Consider the following 19146-nt stretch of genomic DNA (forward strand, 5'->3'; position numbering starts at 1 on the left):
ACGAGTGCGACGGAGGGCGTCAAATCGAAAGAGGGCGTCCGGATTCATGGCCGAGGAACCCGACCACATATTCCACAAGTAAAGGCCGGGGTAAACATTCTAAATATTTCGAAAAATAGCTGGTACACAGAGGAGTGTTTTTCCCCGGCTATGGGGTTACAACAATGGTCAGTGGGGCTTGACAGCTCTGGGGTAAAATGATTATCTCCAGTTATGGGCGTAAAGAGTTAGGGGGAGTTAGTGGGGTCAGAAGGTGGAACCGCTGCGGTCCGGAGTTACTCAAAAGTAAATAATTCCAAAATTTACAAATAATATTTCCCTGGCATATTTACCGTAGTTAATTAGCGTGTATCACATTTATCAAAATTGTCCTTACTATATTCGTTTTAACTCAATGTTAGTCGCATTTACCCAAAATTGCTGTAATTTACACAAAATGACCCAAATTTGACCAATAATTTGAGTTATTTATTGTTATAAAACAAATTTTAACGTTTTGAAAACTATTTAGATTACCTTTAAAATCAGTGATTTTCCCATGTTGAATAAAGTAAAGAAAATTTCAAACTGAGTTGTCTAAATAAATTTCGGTTGCCATGGCAAAACGGAAGCCCATTCAAGTTTTTCCTCAAGGGTATTTTCAAGCTAGATGAAGGTCTACTAGGTCCCGAAGTTTGAACAAAATCGGTAAGAATCAGCTCGGTTCGGTTTCTTGTCAGTGCCCAGAAAATTAAAATAGGCGTTTCAATAAATGCAAATCTCTTTTAATTCCCCCTACGCGCATGCGCGCGAGTCACTGAATAAAATAGTCACATGTTTATGTTATTTTTATATTTAAGGCTAAGGTTGACAGCGCACGCGCATTTACTTATTTCAGGAGGCGCGTGCGAAGTTGAACGAGCCTTTCTATATTGAAATATTTAGCCGCGCGCGCATTAAAAAATCACACTTTTACAAGTATGTTCTGGTTTTATTTAAGCGTCTATTGAGGAGGGATTTCCATTTCCAAATAGGATAATATCCTGCAACCATAGATAATCGACAAAGAGACCAGAGCCTTAAATGTTTTGGCCACTGATTTCTCAGCTGTCATATCTCGCTGACGAATTAATAATTTTGCAAAAATACTTTTCACTAATATTATTCACGTTCATTGAGAGGATTCCAGGAAAATTTCTTTATCTGCTCCATCTTATATTTACTTTGTAGAAATAGTTTATGTTTAATTTATAGAAGGGCTATTCAAAATTTCTATGAAAAAAAATCGCCATTTTGAAGGTCGTGATCTCTCTGTATATATTAGTTATTTTTATGAGAATATTTTAATATATTTAAGAGATAAACCCAGTAGCGGCGCTACTGTTTTTTCACATGTGGGCTAATTATTTTGTGGTCCTTACAACTTCAGTGACCCCTTATAATTTTGTGGCTTTCAGAAGTGGTGAAATCTAAAAAACCCAAATTTTTCCAGGAAGCGAGAAGAGCAAGGTCGTTTTATTGTTACGGCTATCGTCGCGTTTACTGGACCCCCTACTGACCTTGTATCCAACCTGGAGGGGACACGTGCATGCCCGGGGTATTTCCCTTAATTCCCTTAAGCCCCGTTCTTTTCTTTCTATTGTCCATTCAACTTACTCTCAATTACTGCTCCCTTCCTCTGTTTATGGTCTACTATCTTCTTGAGTAAACGAATTGTTTTTGAAAGATTATTTTCCCAGAAAACCGTTTCTTGGCAATAAAACAAATTTCTAGAGATAAAGAAAATTCATAAATTCAAATATGTGGCCTCTTAATTATAAATATGTGGTCTTTTTAATATAACTTTGTGGCCCCTCTCAGAAATGCAGGGAGGGCTAGCCCACTTCAGCCCACCCTTAGCGCCGCTACTGGATAAACCTTTTGAAGGTCGAAATCGACATTTTTGAAAAATCGCCTTTTTAGACAAACCTGTTTACGAGGCTATGTTGCTAAAGTTATTAAATAACGGTTTAATTTTAATCTTTCACAGCAACTGAGCTATAGATGGTTACTGCGCATGCGGCCTTCTCTCTGACCCGAAAGGTTCTACGCATTTCGAAGACAAACGAGAAAACACGTGCCAAAACTGAACCACAATTTTTCAACCCTTGTAACCGGCCTTAAAGCATGGATAAATTAACACAAGAGGAACTTGTTACCTTAGCAAATCATATAGCATATTTCTTCACTTCTACATTAAACCCGGGGGGTGATTGTACTTAAGTTAAGTCAATTCGCGGGACTTTGTAACTAGTTTAGGACCAAGCGATGAACCCCTATTGCACAGGGCCCCTGCAAAGCGTGCTTCTTGGCCCCTTTCCCTCATTGCACTCACCCTCTGCACGGCTATGCTTTAAATATGCCTAAAGCTAACTCATTCTACGCCATATTGGATATGATTTAAAAGGCGATGAGCAGTGCCACCCGTTTGGCCGTGATTTGGGGGTGACACCCGACCGTGAAAAAAATAAAAACTTACACAAACTAGAGACTAGTAAGTAGCACACCATGGTATCCGCCACGGGTGTCACCCATGCTAGCTACGCCACTGGCGATGAGTGGCACTAGAAATTGGGCAACGCACATGTATTGAAAGAAAACAAAGTGTTAGTTAACAAATCCCTCTTTATAGAGCTTATTCATGCTCAAAATATTTTTACGAAATAACATACGACAATTAATATTACAAATTGTGAAATATATCTTTTATCTCTATTCTAAGTCTTAGTGGGATGTTAACCTGGGCTAGTTCAGGTGCCTAGCTGATAAGATATCAATAGTAAAAAACGACGAAAAGCTGTTCAGGGAAAATTAATACTTGAGAACATAAGATACGCCGTAAAATACGTCCTCAGATCGTGCCCCTTTAAGATAATTTGCTAAGTTATATCATAGTATATTGTATACACTTCATGGTGGAAGTGTCCAGCTCTCTATCTCCTGCTTATGTTATTTTCGGGTATTTTCACAATGTTTTAAAAACCATTTTGGGAAGAAAAAAGGTGCAACCCTAAAGTCATCATACTCTTTCTAAACATTTTACATCTGAAACATATGCAATTTATGTGAGTATACCCCTACGTAGTGCCATTTTTCCCTTTTTACCTTATTAAAAGGTAAATATTCCTTTGAAATGCGTTGCGCACGTGCAAATTAGCTTTCTTAGATAAGTGCCTCGATCCTGCGAAGTAACGTGTTTCAATTGTAATTGCTTAGATACATACTTCTCCGTAAATTATAAAAAAAAGAAACCACGCATCTACCACAATCTCAGTTTATGGACTTTGCACCCAAGCTCACTAAGAAAAATTAACCATTTAATTACGTAACCAAATGAGTAACTTTCCTAAGGTACTGTACATTATTTTTACATATTATTTAAAAACAACAATTTAAATTAATGTTTTACGAGATTTTTATTTATTTTCTCCATATAATTGTCAGATATTGTATTTAACCTCATTATTATATCCTATTGCTTCAATTTGATAACGACCGTATTTGCGGTGGTCTCAAGTGACCGTGATTTCGCGTATCAGCCATTGGTTTAAGACCCTTCGAAACTTATTTAGCTTATTAGCCAACTAGTTGATGGAAGAAAAACGTTTAAAATGTGTTTTTCAAAAGCACTTATAAAAATAGTAATAGTCGAAATTTTTAAAACAAACTTTTATGAACAATGAAATAACAATATGACAATTACGCTTTAATATTCGATTTGTAATCGGGTAATATAGCTATATTTTGAAGAATACGCTTTTCACGAAAGGTATACAAGGTGTCTTCATTTGATCGGCCCAAGCATTTTTCTAAAAACTATACCTTCTAGAAATGTGAAATTTTCAGTATGTACTCTCTCGGGGGAGATCGTTGTAATTTTTCACGGCTTTATAATTTGTAGTTTTTGAACGCTGGGTGGTTCAGTACCATGGCGGATGCTAACGAAGATTTCCTCCGTTGGATCATGGCGTCCGACGAGTGTTCCTTTGGAAGGGACGGCCCATTTAACCGCCAGAATAACCATATGTGTAATTCCTTATAAAATTTCACTTGTTCTAACACTTAATTTGTAAAGGTAAAACAATGATTTGGCTCAAAACATGTTCATTTTTCACAGACAATCATTTCAATAACATAAGCCGTAAAAACATTTGGGTAGTACCTACTTGTTATTTTTCATGACCTATTATTTCAGTGTCAAAATGTACGATTTTGACCACGCCAACTCTATTAACGGTTTTCGAGTATGCTCTACAACTTACTCATTGAAACTTTTCGTCTACCACGTTGCGTTCAAAAACTACAAATTCTAAAACCGTGACAAATTTCACGATTGTTCTGAAATTCAAAAATAACAACGATCTCCACCGAAAGAGTACATACTGAAAATTTCACATTTCTAGAAGGTATAGTTTTTGGGGAAAATGCCTGGGCCGATCAAATGTAGACACCCTGTATACCAAAATCGACTTATCAACATATACCTTTATGCCGCAGATCGTAAAAATTGGAGCAAACAAAGTTGGAAAATGAAAGCGAGCCTTTACCGCTGTACGACGGAGAGATTATACTAACAATGATGTGTTTTGAGAGAATGACTTCGCTGAGACGATTGTTAGCGTTGCTTCCAATCCTAGTCTCGCTCTAACAGTAAGCTTACAATTCAATCCAAACATCTCGGTATATCATTGGCTCCTGGAAACATACGTCATCCGACTAGAACGAAAAACACGCGGGTGATGGGTAAAATAAAACTGGACCATTGATCCCTCGGGGTTTCCATTCTCCATCAGTATAAATGAATACTTCCTTGATTAGATAAAAGAAACCTTTTGAGACGTTTTTCAAATAGGATGAAGCTTAGATTACGTACTCATTCAACAGATTAAATTAATGGGCACAGACTTCAGGAATTAGTTTCGTCATACTTTAATACACTAATAAAGATAATTATACACACCAAAAAAAATAAAGTTAAACAACATTCTACATTTACTAACCTACACACTAAAACCTAACCAAGACTTTAAAAAGCTAACTTAATTAATTATACTAAATACATTGTTTTACGTTCGAACTGGCTGGTTCCCCAATTAAATTAAATTGATTGATACGGTACCGCATGAATGTTTATGAAGTTACTCCACGGTGTTACGAGTCCGACGAGAGGATCACTGGCATCATGCGGGGCTCCACGGCCACGGCATTACGAGTCCGACGAGAGGATCACTGGCATCATGCGGGGCTCCACGGCCACGGCATTACGAGTCCGACGAGAGGATCACTGGCATCATGCGGGGCTCCACGGCCACGGCGTTACGAGTCCGACGAGAGGATCACTGGCAACATGCGGGGCTCCATGGCGTACGAGTCCGGCTAGAGGATCATGTAGTTCTCATGGCGTCACGTATCTCGTTTTCCTCGTGATATCTATCCTCGCGACTATTGTCTAGCTTTTCAAAATCTTCCTCCTTTCGTCTCCCAAACTCTTCTGCCCATTTTGGCGCGCAATCCTTGCTCCTCAAAGTTTTCCCGCCAAAATATTTTTGTGATGCCAGCTAGAATGAACTAGTTCCATCGCTGAACTCGGCCCTTAATCCCTTCAGGAATGTCGAGGGACAAACCCACTAACGCGGTTCTAGTTTTTCGCGCACAACACAGGTGTTCACATATTAGAAACTACGTTTTTGGGAAACCAGCCTTTTAGGGTAAACCAGCCATTGCCTATTGATTGACATCAATTTATATTCCCTACAAAAACCCTCATGTAGGCCTAAAAATATGACACCAATAACTAACAACGAATAAACACGTTACACTTTGTTGCGAAATAATATTTTCCTTTATAGTCAACGGTCGTTTCTGAGCAGGAGTTATTTTTATTTAAGTACTGACGACGGATTCAGCCACTTTGGGCGTACAATTTCGCATAAATTATAACAGTGCGTTGGTTTTGTTAAAAAAAAGTCCAATAATCTGTGAGGAAAAGTTACTTTTAATAAATTGTTGAAAGGTAAGTGATCAGTGGCGTTACTAGGAACTCCGCCCCCCCTCCCCCCGCGAAAAACAACTCGGGGCCCTTTTAAATAGCACCGATTTTAATCAATTAGTTCTCGGGGGGGCCCCCGCGCAGCGGGGTCTGCGGGGGCGCTATTTACGCCACTGTAAGTGATGGTTCACTCGTCTCGTGGAAGGTCACTTTCGTGATCATAAGGATACCCTTGAAAGATTAAATTGATTAAGTTATAAATAATGGGAGGAGATCATGATAATAACATACAAACCACCAACTACTTTAATTTCGAAATAAAAATATAATAAAATGGGTTAAATCTTGATTAAATGATTAACTTATGATTAACTTGCGTTTAAATTATTAACTTACGTTTAAATTATTAACTTACTTTTAAATTATTAACTTACGATTAAATGATTAACTTACGATTATATTATTAACTTACTATTAAATGATTAACTTGCGATTAAATGATTAACTTGCGATTAAATGATTAACTTACGATTATATTATTAACTAACGTTTAAATGATTAACTTACGATTAAATTATTAACTTACGATAAAATTATTAACTTACGATAAAATGATTAATTTACCAACTATACGAACTCTGAAAATGTCTGGTATCATCCCCCACCTGAAGTAGAGCTGACGAAAGATTAAATTGTTATTAAAAAGATAAGTTCTATATAAAGATGATTAAATCAAGATTAAGATTATTGTTACGACATTGAACAGAACTGATTTAAATGTAGGAATCGTTATTAAAATGATAGAATCGTTGTTAAAAGGATAGAATATTTATTAAATTGATGGAATCGTTATTAAAATGATAGAATCGTTATTAAAATGATAGAATCGTTGCTCAAATGATGGAATCATTGTTAAAAAAATGGAATCGTTAATGAAATAAGTGGACTCGTTGAAATAATGAAATCCTTGTTTAAATGTTCAAGTTTAGACTTGGTAGATATAAGGCTAAATGAAAGTTTAAAGTTGATGAAGGTTAGCCTAAGCTGGGTTATGTTAGAAATTAGATGTTTGGCTTTGCTTTGCGGAAGGAATTTTGACCAATGGAAACTGGGAACCATCGCTACGTTTAGTCATATGTCCTAAAAGAAATGCCTACGAAATCCGGAAATGGTTCTTCGTATAATTTTAAATTCTGAAGAGTTTATGTTTGCATTTTTAATCACATTGTAAGGGCCACAAAAGTGGACCTCGGAAATGGAGAACCCTACTTGGCATAATCTGCTCATATGGCGCACTGGCGCCGAAGTTCATCTCTTCGATCACAGAAATACCAGAGTTACCAAAGTAAAAATACGATCTTAGAAACCGTTACTGATTTAATGAGGCCATTTCCTTATTTTCCAGTGTTTGGAACAGGCAAATGACTGTGGCAGGATCAACCAGGTATCTTCCGGCGGGAAGTGGTGCAAATGCTCTTGAAACACGGGGCGGACGCCACCGCCCCATCGGACAAGAAGATGAGTCCTTTGCACCACCCCGTCGGAAGTCATAGCTTTTAAAGAACGGGGCTGATGTGAACGCCCTGAACTCCCAGAACGACACACTGAATGTCTCAGCCGAACAACACGGTCAGATCGAAGTAGGCTGTAAATTCGCTCTCTCGTATTTTTGGCCTTTTTTAATAAGATCCGCCCCCGTCGGAGACATTAGAAACGCCGGAAAATATCGGCGGGAAGCGGGTCACTTCAATCGCTCAGTTAAGCCTTAGCATTGTCTGTTATTTCTTACTTGTAAACAGCGGCAATTTTCTACTTTCGACTTTGTAATCTCGGCTATTTATCAGTTATTTTATATTATGTATTAAATTGTATTTATATATTTACAATTTTTGTTGTTAATTACATTTGTTTTTATATATTATTTGCATTTATTATTCGTAAACGCGAAACGGTTTTTAAAAAAGGGCAATGATATTTAACCAAGATTGAACGAAAGGGGAAAAGGAAGTAATTTTTGCAAGGCTTGAAGCTAAAATGGGTTTGGTAAACAGAGTTATGGGAATAGTGAACGCCTACGAAAGCAAGGAAAGAGATTGCAAGGTAAGTGTCAACCATTGGTATGGGGACCAAAAGAATTGACCCACAAATTAGAACAAAATGGTCTGACTGCAAAAGCATAGGAAAAAAGGCCTAAGATACATAAGAAACATTAGACCACGTTGCCAGGTCTGTAGTAAATAATCAAGAGCGATTGAATGGGCTTTAGGAAATGATTCTAAACGAAATGGTAGCACAAAATGTACAATAATCTCTCGCCTTTTCGAGTTTGGTGGTTGATTTGAACTTCATTTGGATATTATTCAAAGGTGGTTATCACGTTCCTGGAATTTTTTACCCATGTAAGATTGCCCCCCCCCCCCTTGAAAACTTTCTGCGGGCAACCCTGCAATGTGTCCCCCGGTTTTAAATGATAGCTACAATAAACAATACATATTTATTTTTTATGAATACACGCGTTCAGTATAAACGGTGGCGCTACCCGTGGGTAAAAAGACAACTACAGAAGCTGTAAGTCGTATAGGGGTAAAGCAAAATTTACAGGAGAAGTGCTGCTGAGAAATACCACCTTTAGGATTCTGTATGTAAACAATCTGGTCAAGGGTTAAAAAAAGTAAAATGATTATTCGTGTTGCGTTCTTTTTTTTTGCCAAAATCGGTCTTTAAAAAATTAACTTATCGTGGCATTTCTTTTACTTTAAATAAAATGTTCAATTTCTTTATTATTTGGTTTTAGATGTGGTTGCAGTAAATCACAGTAAAGTAAATCATCTAGACGTGTTTAACAGTACTACTTTAAATGAGGTATGAGTGAAGTGAAGCAGCTAAATTATTTAATTATTTAATTTACAGGATCATCGTCAGTATCTCGAAATTCCAATGGACATTTCTACGCTAAATGAGGAAAATGGAAGTGATCTTAGTAGAAGTTAAAATGAGAGAACTGAGACCGAGGGTATAGGGTAGCTTGCGGTTTCACTGATTCTATGCGGTATCATGGGGCATCGCGGTGAAAGAATTAGGACCGAACTGTCAGCGGTCCACAGGGTATAACTGGGACCAAGGGTATCACTTCCCATATGGTATCGTGGGGTTTCACTGATCTTGGGGTATCGTGGGGTATCGCGGTGAGATAATTGGGACCGGACTGTGGAGTATAAGACCCTTTATTTTTAATAGGGTAACGTGGTATAGTATTTTTCGCACGGAACACCAGTGTGGTATCGAATTTCTGGCCAGATAAATGAATAGGACACCTTGTTTCGCTTAATTTGGGGATGACTATAATCTTGTAGAAAATAGTTAAATGAAATGCGCAAATTTCGGAAATTAAGTATAAAAAGAACGTACTTCTCACAAGAAACCATCAGTTCATTTTGGTCCTCATCAATCTTAAGAAAACGTTAAAAATTTAAGTAGAACTTTTTTCGCTTGTGTTATCGAGAGTTAAAATAAATAAGTTGAGTCTATTGAATAAGTCCAACGATTTTTTGTCTGCGATTGAAGTAAATTTCCTAAGAGCCAAAAACAAATATATAATTAAAGAACTGGCGTTTCTAGGCTTGGAAACTGGCGAAAATGATGTTTTCACGTTTAAGCCTCCGTTTCCGTATAGTGAGTTAAGTGTCAAAGACAAATCTCTCTGTTCGTGGATCTCTAGAAGTATAAGTGGAATTTAATGGAACGAGGGAGACTATGATATCGAAGATTTGGGACACATACTGGCACGTATTTCACTTAAAGCGGAAACCTTTTTGACGAAACGACTAGAAAATTAAAAATATTTATTAAAAAGTCTCGGAAAAAATGTTATCAACGTAGAAGATTCCTGGTGCCCCAAATTAAACAAATTATCGTCAGTGCGTTTTCCATTGTCTGGCAAGTATCACTACTAATATTACATTAATTGTGCATTATTTAAAGTGCACAGAATTTATCTCTGGAGAAATAATACATGAAAATATTTATATTCAATCTTTCTGTATAATCTCAAAATAAAATTTATTATCAGTGGAGTGTTTTGTTTTCTTCAATACATTTCAAGTAGCCGTATTAGGAAATTTAGTTTTGAAATATACTGTTAGTAGTTTCAGTTCATAGATCAATTAGACACCAGTACGCTATAAAAAGGCCATATCTCAAAAATGGGAAATCATAACAGCTTCCTTATTCATTCAGACAGTCTTAAAACTCCATTGGAAAATGAACTATTCAAATGTGCACAAAAATGTGGATATGTGCATTCTACGATACACGGTGATTCCAACTTTTGACCCTGCCAAGAAAATGGTAAGTTTCGGTGTGCTAGACGCTGTTGTGAAAATTGTTCACGATACCATATTTTATACAAAACTAGCCGAGAAGCCCACCCAACGGGCGGGCACTAAGCTAGTTGTGTGTTTCAAGGCACTCCACCCCTTTTCCCGCCGCAAAAATAACAAAAAAACTCGTCTTTTTCTCTCGTCGTCCCCCCCCCCCCCCCCAATAAGGCACTCCCCTTTTTCCCATTCGATAATTTACGTGGTACCCTTTTCGCCATAGTCTAACCAACCCCTTTTTCCCTCGCAAAAATAATTTAAAAACTCGCCTTTCTCTCCCAAACCCCCGAGTAAGGCACCCATCCCCCTTTTCCCCATGCCAGAATTACAGGGGTACTCTTTTCCACCGCAAAAATCACTAAAAACTCGTCCTTCTCTCTCGTCCCAAACCCCTCAGTAAGGCACCCTTCTCCCTTTCCCCCATGCGATAATTACCGTGGTACCCTTTTCCCCAAAAAAATTACTAAAAAACTCGCCTTTCTCTCTCTTCCAAACCCCCCTGTACCCCTGTAAACCCCCTGTATCCAATGGCAGATTTGCTCCACCCTCATGACGAACAGATACAAATACGCTCGTCCCTGAGCCCCAATTCCCCTCTGCCCCCCACGCGGTTTATAGTCGAACCACCTCAGTAACTAAGAGAAAGGCAGTCACGGTTTCCACAACAGAAACAAAATGATACGCTCGTCCCTGAGCCCCAATTCCCCTCTGCCCCCCGCGCGGTTTATAGTCGAACCACCTCAGAAACTAAGAGAAAGGCAGTCACGGTTTCCCCAACAGAAACAAAATGATACGCTCGTCCCTGAGCCCCGATTCCCCTCTGCCCCGCGCGGTTTATAGTCGAACCACCTCAGTAACTAAGAGAAAGGCAGTCACGGTTTCTCCAACAGAAACAAAATGATACGCTCGTCCCTGAGCCCCGATTCCCCTCTGCCCCGCGCGGTTTATAGTCGAACCACCTCAGTAACGAAGAGAAAGGCAGTCACGGTTTCCCCAACAGAAACAAAATGATACGCTCGTCCCTGAGCCCCGATTCCCCTCTGCCCCGCGCGGTTTATAGTCGAACCACCTCAGTAACGAAGAGAAAGGCAGTCACGGTTTCCCCAACAGAAACAAAATGATACGCTCGTCCTGAGCCCCGATTCCCCTCTGCCCCGCGCGGTTTATAGTCGAACCACCTCAGTAACTAAGAGAAAGGCAGTCACGGTTTCCCCAACAGAAACAAAATGATACGCTCGTCCCTGAGCCCCGATTCCCCTCTGCCCCGCGCTGTTTATAGTCGAACCACCTCAGTAACTAAGAGAAAGGCAGTCACGGTTTCTCCAACAGAAACAAAATGATACGCTCGTCCCTGAGCCCCGATTCCCCTCTGCCCCGCGCGGTTTATAGTCGAACCACCTCAGTAACGAAGAGAAAGGCAGTCACGGTTTCCCCAACAGAAACAAAATGATACGCTCGTCCCTGAGCCCCGATTCCCCTCTGCCCCGCGCACTTTATAGTCGAACCACCTCAGTAACTAAGAGAAAGGCAGTCACGGTTTCCCCAACAGAAACAAAATGATACGCTCGTCCCTGAGCGCCGATTCCCCTCTGCCCCGCGCTGTTTATAGTCGAACCACCTCAGTAACGAAGCGAAAGGCAGTCACGGTTTCCCCAACAGAAACAAAATGATACGCTCGTCCCTGAGCGCCGATTCCCCTCTGCCCCGCGCTGTTTATAGTCGAACCACCTCAGTAACTAAGAGAAAGGCAGTCACGCTTTCCCCAACAGAAACAAAATGATACGCTCGTCCCTGAGCGCCGATTCCCCTCTGCCCCGCGCGGTTTATAGTCGAACCACCTCAGTAACTAAGAGAAAGGCAGTCACGCTTTCCCCAACAGAAACAAAATGATACGCTCGTCCCTGAGCCCCGATTACCCTCTGCCCCGCGCGGTTTATAGTCGAACCACCTCAGTAACGAAGAGAAAGGCAGTCACGGTTTCCCCAACAGAAACAAAATGATACGCTCGTCCCTGAGCGCCGATTCCCCTCTGCCCCGCGCTGTTTATAGTCGAACCACCTCAGTAACTAAGAGAAAGGCAGTCACGCTTTCCCCAACAGAAACAAAATGATACGCTCGTCCCTGAGCGCCGATTCCCCTCTGCCCCGCGCGGTTTATAGTCGAACCACCTCAGTAACTAAGAGAAAGGCAGTCACGGTTTCCCCAACAGAAACAAAATGATACGCTCGTCCTGAGCCCCGATTCCCCTCTGCCCCGCGCGGTTTATAGTCGAACCACCTCAGTAACTAAGAGAAAGGCAGTCACGCTTTCCCCAACAGAAACAAAATGATACGCTCGTCCTGAGCCCCGATTCCCCTCTGCCCCGCGCGGTTTATAGTCGAACCACCTCAGTAACTAAGAGAAAGGCAGTCACGCTTTCCCCAACAGAAACAAAATGATACGCTCGTCCCTGAGCGCCGATTCCCCTCTGCCCCGCGCTGTTTATAGTCGAACCACCTCAGTAACGAAGCGAAAGGCAGTCACGGTTTCCCTCTATTCCGCGGAAGCGTGGGGGTGGGAGACGTCGCTGGTGCCTGGCTATGTCTGCCTATAGACTAGTCGAACCACCACCAGTAACAAAGCGAAATGCAGTTCTGGTTACTCTCAGTCCCGTGCCGCCGGTGTCTTCGCCTGGTTCGCCGCCCACCTTTGGTACCGTTACTCACTAAGCAAAAACACAAAAAAGGCTATAGTTGCGCCACTGACAAAGCGAAAGGCAGCAGCTTCTCTCTCCGCCCCGCGCTGGCTTTCTCTTCACCACTCCGCCTTTGGCTTCGTGACAGACTAAGTAAACATTCCTGAAAGCTCGAAAGTACGACCGACGTACCAATTGAAATTACCATTTTCTGAAATTTCCAATGGTGTAGAGTCATTAAGACTGAAAATTGTTGGCACAGCGGATGGTGTGAGCCTATTTTTAGTTCTAATATTCATGAAACTGGCATCAATGAAATGATTTGCGCAAATTCTATAGTTAACGTGTAAATATTCCATAGTTTTATTTGTAAGCCCATCATTATTTACATTTTTCAGCCACAAAATAGAACTAAAATTTATATTAAGTTAATATGCCAATAAGCCTATCTAATGAAAATGCGAATTTACCAGTCTTTTTCCTTTGGAAACTTAAAAAAAGATAAACAAGGATTTCTTGTTTTCGATATTTTATAATTTAAAACGGAAAAATATACCCCAGACATACTAAATTATTTAAAAACCTTGTAAAACTAGCATTAAAAATCTGGAAAGTTTTTGCGTCTCTTTTAACGCCATCGCTCTTACGGTAGTAGTGGACATTTTTGGGGGGAAAAAAGTTAGTACGCTTTTTTGAAAGAGAGACGCCTCTCATAATCTTTACACTCTCTGGTAGTAACAACATGCCTTCTATAGTTTACAGAAAAAGGTACCAAAGTTTCCAACCTTTAGCGAGACGGAGTATTGCAGATTAATTTTATCCTTTGTACTAGAAATTTATTATTAATTATGAAGAAAAAAGGATTAATTTTTAGAAGTATTTGTTATTTTTCAAAGTTCTTACGATTTATTTTTATAATTTTAATTAAAGCTCGTATTGATAAATTATAATGAGTCTTAATTAAATTCATTAATAAGTGTTAAAATATCATTTGTACTGAATTAGCTTTGCTACTGAAACTATTGTAAATTTTTCAGAAAGTCTTTGAAGTATATTCTGTGATATATAACTGAGTTGGCATGTTTACATTTATCATATAAAATTAAATTGACAGATCTCCGATGAAATTGACAGATCTCCGATGAAATTGACAGATCTTCGATGAAATTGACTGATCTCCGATGAAATTGACAGATCTCCGATGAAATTGACAGATCTCCGAAGAAATTGACAGATCTCCGATGAAATTGACAGATCTCCGATGAAATTGACAGATCTCCGATGAAATGGACAGATCTCCGATGAAATTGACAGATCTCCGATGAAATTGACAGATCTCCGATGAAATTGACTGATCTCCGATGAAATAGACAGATCTCCGATGAAATGTCGAATTCCTACAAAGTACTAAGGAGCACCGAAAGGCCGAAACCGGTCTATTGCAAAACAATTGTCTGCAGTGTATATTACGCGATTTAAAAATAAAAGTTTAGGTTTTAAAGTCAAATCCACAATTGCACAGTTTGAAAACTACGCACGTTTCGAAGGCTCGTGTAATTGCGTATTTTACTTAAAAACCCAGTTGTATGTACTAGGCTTAACCAGTTTTCCAAAGTTAATAAAAGTTTAATTAAAAATATAATGACTTAAATAACCAAATTAAATTTAATTGGTATTGCTACTGAAACCATTATGAAAATTTTCTAAAAGCCAAGCGATTTAAAACTAATACGTACGAAATAACTTCATCTTTTTCAATCAAACTGTAAACGTTTTACTACCATACTCTTTAAAAGATAATTTAGCATTTTAAAATATCTAATTTTTAATAAAAGAAATTAATTTACATTTGTTATTCATTGTTCATTCTCGTCTGATTGATTTATAAAAGTTAATTTGAGAGTATTTATACAGGTTAATGGGTTAATATTTCCGAGTAACTTAACGAAATTTACTTTAAAACGTTGTTGGAACTAATTTTGAAACAAATATTGAAAGTTGGGGGTGAGAACCTCAGCCGCCATAGAAGCTTACTGAATTTATACAATCTTCCCAAAAAGCCTAAATGGGCAATCTTTAGTTAATATGGATATTGAAATGATCCTGTGAGGCGTATATTTTTTTGAGCTTATATACGCCGGAACGTCATGCGTAATTTTGTCGTAGCCAATTAAATTTCAGGCCCACTTCAATTCAGATAAAGTGTCACGCCAAATTTTCCAAGCAGGCATAAACTACTTATCTAAAGTGTAGCGCAGTTCGTGAAAATTGACCTAAGTCATCAAGTGACTCTAACTATTACCATTAACCTCAACACGTTTTTATGAAAGGGGAAACCGGAGAGCTCGGGGTAAAACCGCTTAAACCCGTGGGGAGAGTACTTGCAAACTCAACGCTGAAGAAGTTGTTCCGAGTGTTCACACAGTGAAACAAGCTGGGATCGAACCCGGCTCCTCTTGCAGCGAGGCGAAAGTGCTAACCACTCCGCCTCCCCACCTACAATTCAGGTGGCCCATTAGCTTTGTGCAGAAAGAAATAATTGCAAAGAAGTTAGGAAATATTTTTATTCTTTTTCTAGTTAGCTTTTCTAAATCAAACGTGTGCGGGCGAAATATTTCAAATTTAAAACTAAGTCCCTGTGTTATTTGGCCAAAGAAACCAGATTTTACTATAAAACTTCAACATCTTTAATTTGGTAATTCAAAACACGTTTTTGCGTTTAACGGTGTTCTTGTACCTGTTTACCACTGTAGAGGAGCATAAATTGGATATATATTTCGCAGAGCCGCAAACGGCTAAGATATAAATTAAAACCACGTCTCGCTGGTCTCAACTCAATCCTTGTTTCTTCATTTGTTTTACTTAAGTTTAGTCTAAAAGTAGATTTCAATAATCGCGAGATCTACTTTTATATATTTGCCTACAATCGACAATTTTTTTGGGTTTTGTAGGCATTTTAAATTTTTGAGATTCTGGATTTGGTCCACCCCTTAAACTAATTACCCATCTCTTTTAAATAATTATGTGTTTAGCGTACCACTCTTTTAGAAATCTCTAGCAAATTTTTGCTAACCTTATTAGAAAAAAGGTGATTTTGCACCACCCAACATTTTGGGCCCTGGGCCAGTGCCCCGCTTTCCAGGTCCTATAGCTACGGCTCCACATCGCAGAAAGGAAATCTATGGAAGTTCTATATTATTCGGTGTATTATCGGGGTGTATACAACGGCGGCGACCGAAAAAATTCCTGTGGGGGCCCGGGCCATTATTTTTTATCAAAAAATTCGTATACTTAAAACTTAAGCAAGAAAATGTACAGTTCTAAATTTTTATTACTTTATTTTTTTTTAAGTGTTCTTTCTTATATCCCATCCGTCAATGAATACATTGATAACAAAAGTGAAGTCGATATCTTCAGAAAAATCTCTGTGTACATGGCTAGATCAATAAGCCTTTATTGGCCACATACTTTACGAAGGTATTTAAGGTTTATAGCGTAACTTAAGATAATGGGTAAAATAGGGTGCACGACGGGAAGAGATGTAGACGTTCGCGTTTACGCCAAGAAATAGGTTGCCGAAACTCGCTATTGAAACTACGAGCGCACAAGCAATTGTTGCTATGATAAAAAAAAATTCATTCAGCCGCCTTTAACCCCGCCCACAAAATTGTGCCTACAACCAATTTAGACGTTGAAACTGACCTTAAAAAGATCGGGTAACCTTAAAAAATCGGACTCAGCCGTTAGGAAAGATATGGAGGGTCGTTAATTAGAGTTTTCCAATTACTATTTGTAAAACGAGTTGGACGAGTACGGGGATACCCGACAAAACACGATATTTGATCTATAGTCGTTTGGCGTTCTTTAGTTTCTTTTTTGTATCGGCTTTCGCAAGATGTCAACCGAAAAGCTTCTACTATTCTCATTTTATATATACTCTTCTCGAACACATCCAAAATTAAAAACTAAAACATATGTATTTTTGACACGAATTACGGGTCGGGTGGCTATATCCTAAACCGGTTTTTAAAGAGACATTGGTAACTAGTGGTATGGTTTCAACTCCTCAATCAAACGATGGGAGCTTTCCATACATTATTCATTAAGACTAAGGGGGGGGGAGTCAACAAACTTAATGGACTATTAAGAATTTCCATACGGATTCATAGCTTTATAAAACATCGCATATTGGCCTAAAGATAAGGCTGACAATTTGATGGTCGTAAGACTAAAAAATTGTTTATAATTTCACATAACAATGAACTACAACATACGGATGAAAAATATTTTATTTATCTTTCAGTAGCTTACAATGAACGACACCAACCAAATTCCAAAGCACAATAATTTGATAATTGAACATTTATATTTGCATGCAGCCAGTGACTTTATATCGGGGGAACACGTTATGGCAAAGTACTAAGAAAAAGCCCAATTCCGGGTACGATTGAAATGTTCGATCTGTTCCAAATGGTGCTTAATAGTAAGTAACATGGTGTGATCTTGGTCAAATATTGCTTCGAGTATGTCGCGAGCCTTCCTGAGAAACTCGCACGCGCATTGTGCATTTCCAATTTTAAAAAAGAGTATAGCTATTTTATACAGAACTATTCCGTGGTCGTAGTCATTTTCACCGTAATAAAATTTGTGTACTTGCAGATACTTAAACCCCATTCTAATGCCTTCCTCTTCGCAATTGAGGTAGTAAAAATCACCAAATGCATCGCCCATTAGCCTCAATCGACAAATGTGTTTGTCGCCAAGGACATTCTCTTGTAATTTAAGAAGTTCCAAGCATTTGTACAAAGATTCTTTCATCTCGTCTTCAGTCTCGATTGTTTTATTTGTTCTTTGCTTGTGATATTCTCGAGATAAGGCTACCACATCAGTTTCCGCCGCTTTTTTCCCGTTCAGAAACTCGTGTTTAAACGATTCCTTGTTTTCATTTGAACAACAAAGGCAACGGCACGTGAAGTAGTAATTATTGCGCAAAACTTTCAGTCTTTTTTCCTTCGGCTCGGCGACGTCCAAGTAAGAAATGGTGATTCTCTTGACGTCATCGTGGTCGATGTCCTTGGCCGCTTTGACGACGCATGACGTACCGTTAAACGAAGGAAGAGCATCCGGGTCGCAACTGTGGTCGAAGATTGAAATTTCTAAGTACAACGCTACTGCCAGTTTCCTCATTCCCCAATCCACAATTTCAATCGAATTGATAAAAAATTTGCAGAACACCGCGACGACTAGCATCTGGTCAGCTTCGTTGTCGGGGTCGAAGAGAACCGGACAGAATTGGAATAGTAAGATCTTCAGACGTTCGAGTTTCATCATCTTCGAAAAATCTTCGGACATTTCATCGTAGTGACCCATCAAATCGTTGAATGACCGAGCGTAACGTCCAACTGGCAAAGATTGATTTCTGCCGTTCTCTCCAGTGATCTTCATTTTCATGTAGAGTCTCGCCATGGCCAGTTCGTCGGCTTTTAAAGGATACTTTTGCAAACGACCGCATTCTAACTTGTGGAAACTCGCCCACGCTCTCCGCTGGCAGTTAAAGTCACAGAAATAAAGCAAATTGCATTGACTGCATTTCTTAGGTTTAGGTCGAAATAGCGGTTTTTGTTTAATATCATTCCGATCGAAAATGGGTTCTTGGCTGCTTCTCAGGCAATAGTCACAGCATATTCCCCTATTTTCTTCAAACAGGCAATATGCGAAAGGTTCGGATCTGCATACAACATCGCCTTGTCTAAACCCCATTTTATTTTAAATAACGACTGTTCTACACTTCTGCTCCCATATATAAAAAGGTACCCGAAGACGAACTGCTTGTGTTTGGCACTACTATATTAGATTTGAAATGTTGTGTGAAAAGGAGTACGGGGGGTTAAATTGTTCCCAGGGTAGTTATATACCGCCTTGTGACGCTGCTTCATAGTTCGATATATACCACGTAGTGATGCTGCTTTCTAGTAAGGTATATACCATCTGGTAATCCTGCTTCGTTGTTAGGTGTATACCGCCAGGAGACTACTTGGTGACGCTGCATCATAGATAGGTAGTGGTGCAGCTTTGTAGTTAGGAATGGA

At 39.2% G+C, this 19146-nt stretch overlaps 1 protein-coding gene across 1 annotated transcript; it reads right to left on the reverse strand.

The window, feature by feature from the left end:
• Positions 1 to 17341: 17341 nt before the first annotated feature.
• LOC149933623 (histone-lysine N-methyltransferase SMYD3-like) lies at positions 17342 to 18888 on the reverse strand. The gene has a single exon (XM_090156729.1). The coding sequence runs from the start codon at positions 18815 to 18817 to the stop codon at positions 17477 to 17479; it is 1341 nt and encodes a 446-aa protein (XP_090012855.1). The 5' UTR covers positions 18818 to 18888; the 3' UTR covers positions 17342 to 17476.
• Between the last annotated feature and the right edge of the window lie 258 nt (positions 18889 to 19146).

The sequence above is a fragment of the Leiobunum rupestre genome, chromosome 8, assembly GCF_980474605.1.
Source record: "Leiobunum rupestre chromosome 8, qqLeiRupe1.1.hap1, whole genome shotgun sequence".
NCBI lineage: Eukaryota > Metazoa > Arthropoda > Arachnida > Opiliones > Sclerosomatidae > Leiobunum > Leiobunum rupestre.

Excerpts from the sequence above, each read along its gene's own strand:
- LOC149933623 (XM_090156729.1), bottom strand. The coding sequence starts at position 18,817 with ATGGGGTTTAGACAAGGCGATGTTGTATGCAGATCCGAACCTTTCGCA.